This window comes from Morone saxatilis, unplaced genomic scaffold (assembly GCF_004916995.1).
Source record: "Morone saxatilis isolate NCDOM2014 unplaced genomic scaffold, NCSU_SB_2.0 Contig22, whole genome shotgun sequence".
In the NCBI taxonomy this organism is placed as follows: Eukaryota; Metazoa; Chordata; class Actinopteri; family Moronidae; genus Morone; species Morone saxatilis.
In genome coordinates this window covers 21,804,791-21,813,096 of record NW_023339785.1, presented here as the reverse complement: position 1 = coordinate 21,813,096, position 8,306 = coordinate 21,804,791, and the positions used below count along the sequence as shown (strand labels likewise).

Genomic DNA, 8,306 nt, shown 5'->3' with positions numbered 1-8,306 from the left:
TTTGAGGTGAATTTTTTTGACCACAGCAACGATCTGAAGCGATAACATGTAAGGTAGTTATTCTTTCATGTTTTTTCACGCTCAGAGATGTTGGTGGGTGTGTGTGGGTCATTCACTGACACAATGGTTGCCGTATTATCCATGTATCAGGCAAGTTAGCCCCCTACGTTAAAGTTTGTAGCTCGAACAGCTCAAGCGGTAAGGTCGGTAAAACTAAGCTATAGCGATAATCCAATTTAGCTGTTGGATCGCACTGTCGTTGGTGTGTCAATCGAGTGGCCACTACGTCGTGAAAGTGCGGTCTCTTTTATCAAATTTGTTCCATTTTATTGATGTTGTGCAGAAGCCTTAGGCTAGCTAAACCCGAAGCTATCTAACATTTATCTGTTTTATGTGATTTGTGCTTGGTTGTTCCTGTGTCTTGCTTGTGCATGCGTGTGGCATTTATGGTATATTCAGCTACCATATTGATCAAGTATTGGTTTCGTCCTTGGGTCATTCAAAACCTGTCTCTTCCCTTTGTATGTTTTTGCTTTAGGTATATCAGTTGAAATGTTCTTACAGATGCTGGGATTGATAGAGGGCAGTTTTTATGGATTTTGACTAGAATCTGGAATATACACACACACAGCACACCACACAAACCAAATGGCACCACAACACACAACCACCACACACACAAGCAGACACACACACAATGTACACACACAAAATGGATATTTGAGGCAGTTCTGATTGCTGGTTTGGTGTTACATCTTTGTAATGTTGGTATTCTTTTTCCAATTTTCAAAATGTTTTCTCCAAAAGTTTTTTCAAACAATTTTTTTAAAAACCAATGTTTTTGAAAAATGTGAAAAACTAATGAAAGTATGGTTCATGAGTGTGGTAAGTCATTCTTTTGTGGAGCAAATAATATAATAGCAAAGTACTTGAATGACAAATGATTGATTTCTAACCTTAAAAATGAGCAAAAATGGCACTAAAAATCACCCAGTTTGATTTTTCTACAGTACGCGTCAATTTTTTAGACCCACTTATGGAAGAGTGTAGGGTCCAGTCACTCGTGCATCTAAGGGTTAAGCAAGTTACTTACTATTTTCTTGGAGTCTGACAGGGATCTCTCCAAGTACCTCCTCATCCTTTCCTTCTGTTTCTCTTTCTGCTCTCTCAGCTTTTCTTCACGCTGCCTGCGACACGACGTAGGAAAAGAGAGTAGATTTCTAAATATATAGTATATCATGAATAACACTGCCATTTGACATTACCTCCAGAAATATGCTTGAATGTGTTGCTTGCTGAAAGTAAGTGAAGTAGAAGTTACTAAGACTTACCTGCTCCTCTTCTCACTGTCCTTGATCTTCTTCATCATCTCTAACCTCTCTTCAGGGATGCTCTCAAGGCTCTGCAGCAGTAAAGACATATGGTTCTCAATATCGGACAGCTTCTCCAAGGTGCTGAGGTTGGTCATCCTGTCATCCACGCAGCAGCGATGGACGTCTGCCACCTTCTCGCTCAGAGTGTCCAGCATGACATCCTGTAAGCAAGAGGCGGAAAAAATGAAGAGGAGAAGAGTTGACGAGACCAGACGTCTGCTGCTCAAATTTAAGCTTAGCGCACATTCAGGCAGAAATACTTATTCATTCACAATTCTCCCTCTCACTCTTCTCACTCAGACTCTGTCACTATCTCCTTCAGCCAATCATGTCGTTGCTGTTGCCGTATTTTCAGTGCGAAATTGTTGGGACCCTCCTCTACCCCATTCACCTCCAGTTCATCATATCAAGCGCCTGGATTGAGCTCATCAGAAGTCCACTCCTCTTCAAATCCAGATCTTCAGCATTCTCTTCATCCCTTCATCACCACAGCCACCAACATCAGTGTCTAGACTTCATCAGGGGGGCATTCCTATACTAACCACGGCTTCTCCAACCACCTTCAAATTCACATTTCTCATCTTTATTGTGCACGTCTATATTAAATATAATCACTCTCTCCTGATTGAAATGCTACCTTACATGACCACTGGGTGCTGTATCTTGGATGTCATTCTGCTTCCTTACCTGGTCTTCAGTGTTCAATGAGACGTGGAGCTGAACCTTCTGCTTCAGCTTGGCGCCTCTTGCTTTCTCTTTGCTGATTCTTTGGTTCATGTCGTTTATCTGCAGTGTTAGCTGCTCTTCGTCCTTTTCACTTCAGACAGAAAGGATTCAGCATTCAGAAGAGGACGGGGATATGGAGTAAATAGTGTACAGAGAGAGAGAATGAATGCACAAAGTTTAAATAATAAAAGTGAGGCAGGTTTTTATTCCTGTGACCATATAGTCAGACTGAAGTAACGGTAAAAGAAAGACATTAAAGCTAAGGAAGAAAAGCAAATAGAAGGAATATATTCAAAGTGAGGTACCTGAAGAGTTCAGGAGAGTCTGCTCATTTCAAAGCAAGACAACAGACTAAAATACACTGACAGAGCTTTGACCCTTGACCCATGTATACTTACATCTTCTTCCTGGTTGTCTCCATGGTCTGTCGGAGGTCTTCCAGTGTCTCTTCCACCCTTGTGGAGTTCTGAATCAGGGACAAGTTCTGCTCAGTCAGCTCTGTCACCAGATCCAATAGCTGCTGGGGATTGGTGAAGTACAGCTCTGGCTCATCCTGCAGAGGTGACACACAAGGTGGGCGAGATAGGCGCACTGTGAGTACTGCAAAAGAAAAATACTCAAGATGAAAAGAGATAAGTTAAATCGTAGAAGTAGATTTTCAGTTCGGGGAAACTGACCTCAAATTCTGAGTTATCACCATCCAGTTTAGAATTTGTGATCCTGAAAGGCCAAAAAAAGAGTTTGGAGTCAGGAGAAAGCAGCATGTAAACGAAAGATGACGATATATACATACTGGATATCGACGAGAAAGATTATGTACAAGGACATAGTTTTTGCATTGTACTAAAAACTTAATGAAAGTCATGAATTATCCACCTTTTCTACCACCAGATAAATACTTGATTGGAGTGTGCGTGTTGGTGTTTCCTTACTGTGTGTCGCTTTGGGCTGAGGACGTCTCTCTGATAGAAGGCAGCTCTCTACCTGGACTGGAAACCTTATTCTCCAAACCTGTGCACGTGATCATTCAAATCATCATACAAACGATAATATCTGGACACCGGGGTCATATGTATGTGCCTTTTTCTCTCTTGATATAATTACACAAATGTTATCTGTTGTTTATTTTTGACTGGGAGGACTGGGAGAGGGGGGAGGGACAAAAGGAACTGTGGGAGAGGTGGGTGTCATTTCTTTTGGCCCATTTATTATCCTAATCCATCCCATTATCTCAGATCTTGTTGTTTGTATTATTGTTTCTTACAGTGTTATAATGTCTTTCTTCATCTATCAATTAAACAAATTGTTGCTTAAAAATGGTTGTTTTAAGAGTGAGTGCTGTTAGCGTAAAGTTGCGGCAAACTAGTCCAACTTCCTTATATTTATGGAGCGGTCATGGAGTTTCTGTATTTGTTCATCAGAATAAACAAAGGTCAGTCATAAAGAGATCCCGGCGTCACAGCGCACTTTCTGTTCTTAATACCTGACTCCTCGGGCTCCCTGTTCTGCTTGTCCTGAGCGTCTTCGTCAGACCGGACTTTAGCTTTCAAAGCCTTGGTCTTCTGGGCCTCCTGCCACTCTGGAGGAGACAACTTGAACAGAAGCTCCTTGTACTTCTTGTAGTCTATCAGGATGTCTTCAAACTTTGCGAGTTCACTATGAAAAAGAAAGACTAGATTTAAATCACCATGACATAACAAATGTATTCACGCTGATTTATAATTCTTCTTTCACCTACCTTTAACCTTTTGGGTAAACAAACACTTATTTTCAGGGCAAATACAAGTACAAGTAAACTGGGTGTTTGCCAATAGCCTGTAGTGATAGGAGTACTTAATAAACCCAATAACAGCTCTAACAATGGCTTTAAATAACATCTTTTATTTTTAGTTGTTGCTAATGTTGTTCCAAAATCTCCAAACTGGGGTTACGTAACACCACGCTGCCAGAAAGCGGTATTGGAGTAGGTTTATGATTAAATTTACATGAGCACAGTATTGGATCAGATACCCGAAACTGGTACTGAAATCAGTGCATCACTAACTAAAACATGCACACTCATACATGTTAATTATAAAACATTATCAGAGTGCTACCTTTTTATGGTGCCTATTTCAGCAGTCAGTTTTTTGATCTCAGTGTTCTTCTGCTGTTTGGACTGGGCCTCCCGTTCAAAACTGACAACAGAGACAAGACAACCATTTGCAGTGCAGACAAACATCGTATTCACGTCCTCTTGTTAGGACAAAACAAGCCTGTATTCAGTTATAATTTAACAGTTAAACACAAGTTCAAGATCCACCGTTACATTTTCAGTCACAACAAGGAGTCACATCTTGACACTTACAATGTTCTGGCCTCCACAGACTTCTTCTCGTTCTCCCTGAGGAACTCTTCGAACTTGAGGTTGTCTCTCTCGATGATCTTTTCGAGCTTTTTCAGCTGCCCTTCCTCTTTTGCAATGGCCTTGTCCATCCTCAAAATCTCTGACCTCTTCGTCATCAGAGATAACTGAGGGAGGGCAAATGAAGCGAGAGGGTAAAGCCAGACATATACAGGCAGTGGTTAAAAAAAGATACTGATTGAACCAAACAACCACAGTGCAGTGCTTTAAATAATCGTTCCATGTTTGTTTAAAACGCACAAATCCCTCTTTCATAATGTCTTTTTTGATGGTTTGTTGCTTGGGTGGGAACAATTAGGTCTTAACTTCTGTTTCGGATAGCAGAAAGGCGTCATGCTACTTTGTTTCTGAAGTTGTTTTCCTTCCAGTCAGCCAATCAGGTGAATCTAAACAATTTAAATGTGAAAACAGATCTGGATCACTGAAGTCATTTACCTCCAACACTGCCTTCTGCCTTTCCATGGAGATTAGGTCATGTTTGCTGTCTTTCGTAATGTTTTCTGGGGACAGAGGAGAAGACGGACGCCAGTTAACATTCGGATTAACATGTTAGCCACGGAGCAGCTTCACAACTCACCTCGTTTCATCATGGCCATCTTCAGCTCATGTCTGCCGGCTGTTTGTTTAGGGAGAACTGTCCTACTCTTGATTTGTTTTAGATTCTTCATCTTCTCCTTTTCCTCCTCCTCCTCCTCCACAACCAGCTCTTTCTTCATCTTGGCCATCATTCGTGCAGCGTGGGTCGACTTCTCATCAATTGGCAAAGCCAGGAATTTACGCTGCTCCTGTGTATGGAGGAGAACAGCAGCAGGACACTGTGTCACACAAGTATCACGCAGTTTGAATATAAAATAACTTATTTATACATTTATAATTGCACTCAAACACACACCCACCTCTTTTCGGTCCGCTTTTTCATTTATGCTCAGTAGAAAAATGCTGTTACTCTCCGGTACTTTGAATGGGCTCGGTCGAGTCTCCCTTCTCCTCCTCCTCACGTCTACACACAATGTAATAAAGAATATTTCTTTACAATTTGATTGTTTCTACTTTCCATTTCAAAGATCTGTCTCTTTGCCCACTGTACCTGGTTTATGTGATTTGGCAGCACTAGCAGTCTCTGAAACAACAATGCAGCCTGAGGAAATCTCTGCTCCTTCTGTTGAAGACATATTGTTAATACTGGTACAAATTCCTCATCAAATACTGACTGTATTTACACTGCGTCTCCTGTGTGAAGCATGGCATTATAACAGATATTTACCGGGCTGTGGTGACGACATCGCTGAGGTTACTTCTGGCATCTGGCACAGCGTTTCATTCGACTGCAGGTTACAGAAAGAATACCAATGAACAGCTCTTTTTGTGGATGACAAACAGCACGAACACAAATAATTATTTATGTTGGAAAAAGTCAATTCAAGGCAACCTCTAATTTGCATTTTTTTCACCCCTAAAATGTATTTATTATTTTTAAAGGCTCTGCACAACCACACAGGTGTTTTAGGGAGTACTAATAAGAGTCATAAAGGTTGTTAGGAGAGGTCCAATCAGGCAAAAATTAAAACACCTGCAGGGGAGGAACATTGGTGTGTAGAGCTTTACATTTTTTTTTAATTATTATATTATATTTGGACTCTTTAAACTGTCTTGTAGAGGCACCCAATGTCAAACAATGTATGTCAGGTCAAGTAATCTGTCCATTTTGAATCTTGCCATGTTGAACAAACAAACAAACAAAGTCTAGCTGCTGTGCAGGTTAAAATAAAGCAACACTTCTTCAGTTTCTGCGTTAGTAATGAACTCAACGTACCGTCTGATAATGCTGTTCATCAGTTTACATTCACTCTTTAAGCTGCGCTGTTCCGTTTGCGTACCGTTGTCAGGGTAACCGTTGCGTTCAGGGTCCCCTTGTAAAAAAAACAATCTCCTTCAAAGTGGATTTCATTGCTTGTATGCATTATATAGCCTGAAGTACTTGTTACTGTTTATTAAGTCATTATATTATCATTTATTTATTTAAATCTGATATTATTCTATTGGATACACACCATTGCACAGTATTTTTGGTCATCATTTGGTCATTGATTATTTGGTGACTAGAAACATTAAATGATGGAAAAATTTAAAGTCAAACTAAATGAACAGAAGGCTTGTAAGATAACAGTACTTTGCTGGTTTGTTTAGAAGAGTTACAGGAAGGGGTCTTTTTATGGGCCAGTTATATTCATCCTCCACTAGATGGCATAGACAGATCACACAATTTGTTTTAGACGTGTTTTAGTATTTCCTTACTGCCTTCTGAAGGAGAGAGACACAGATTTCAGGACTATAAGAGATCATATTAAAGGACATATAGACATTTCTGTATTTGTAGTGAATAGTGCACCTATACCAGTGATAACATCTTCCTGAGTTGAGTTGACTTGCCTGCCAGCACTTCTTTTAGTTCATTGTGTGAACCAGTGAATATACTTAGAACCTGATACTGTACATTCCCTCCCACGCATCCACACATGACCCTGCACATCTCAGCTCAACAAAGCAGCCCACACATTACACTTGCTTGTAGGAAATCCCAGTGTCAGATTGTCAGGTTAAATGCAAACACATGGGGGAGTGTTGGCTCTCGCAAACAGAAAAGGGCATGTTGTGTGGAGAAAGAGGAGTGATGTGTTATTCAGATTTTAAGAAACAGTTTGATGCTTGTAAGGGGAGGAAAGAAAACCTAAATCAAGCACTGGCACAAAGATTTGCCTTACTTTTCCTAACTTTCTATAAATCTTTGTCAAGTCTATTCTCAAGTTTAATTAAAACAATGTTTCTGAAGCTGGTCCTTTAAAGTACAGTTGTTCTGCATACAGTATCATCCACTGGCTGCTGTAGTTTGAAGATGCTGTAAAGGCAGCTGGTTTCTTGCAAGGTTGCATGGGTTGTTTGAGCATTGCAGATTGCCTCCGCCTCCTCCGCTTTGTAGCCCAAAGACAGTAGATATTTGGTATTATATAAGAGGTGAACATCTATGCATAATGAGATCGACAGCTTTTCTTTATACATAATTAACCCCGCAACCTTCAGTGAACACAAACATCTTAAAAAAGCAAAAAGCACATACCTATATATTACCAGACACAGGGAAAAAAGTCAGAAAAAAAGCGATTTCTTGGGCAACACATTAATTTCCAGTCTGCTAATAATAAATGTGAGATGGACAGGTTCTTAAAAGCTAATTCTCTCCCTCATGTCTTTGCAGTGAGTTTAGGTGGCTGAGTCAAGAAAGCAGCACTGACCTCCTGTCAGGAAACAAACCTTAGAGCAAAGTTGGAGCTGCCACGCTGTCAGGCGGCTGTGAGATGCAGACTGTGCTCAGGTCCATATGACTGTGCTGCAGGGCTCCAAACTGAGACAGCACTTTATATAAAGTGAGGCTATTTTACACGTCTGCTGCAGCTCTTGTTCATTAAACTATATAACTTCCTTCCCAGAATCAATGTGCATAATTCACAAAAGATGAACTGGAGTTTATTAATACTGTATAAGTTATACAGACACAAGAAATATTCCTAAATAATAAACAGAAAGCTTTTCCTTCCTACTGCCAAGGACAGTTTTTAAGAGGAGTTTGGAGGGAATAAGGGAATTGGTTGGTTGAGTTGGGAAGGGGGAACAGATATAGTTAGAGTTTGAGAGCTTCATCCATATATTTGGATCTGGATCAACATCCCCCAGGTCTCTGTGGTGGAGAGCAGGTAGTATGTCTCACTCAGCGACGCCTGAAGTTGTTTGTCTAGGTTTTTGAGATT

The 8,306-nt window shown here is 40.5% G+C and overlaps 1 protein-coding gene across 1 annotated transcript; it reads right to left on the bottom strand.

Moving 5' to 3' along the window:
• Nucleotides 1-1,093: 1,093 nt before the first annotated feature.
• Nucleotides 1,094-6,364, bottom strand: cfap100 (cilia and flagella associated protein 100; the record flags this gene model as incomplete). The annotated part of the gene is given in 15 exon segments (XM_035669579.1): nucleotides 1,094-1,187; nucleotides 1,332-1,534; nucleotides 2,061-2,190; nucleotides 2,498-2,652; nucleotides 2,777-2,819; nucleotides 3,032-3,110; nucleotides 3,583-3,755; nucleotides 4,196-4,276; nucleotides 4,447-4,610; nucleotides 4,939-5,003; nucleotides 5,081-5,288; nucleotides 5,400-5,503; nucleotides 5,591-5,662; nucleotides 5,768-5,828; nucleotides 6,317-6,364. Coding segments are annotated over 14 exon segments (1,611 nt in total), but the record flags the coding sequence as incomplete, so codon positions are not given.
• Nucleotides 6,365-8,306: the final 1,942 nt, after the last annotated feature.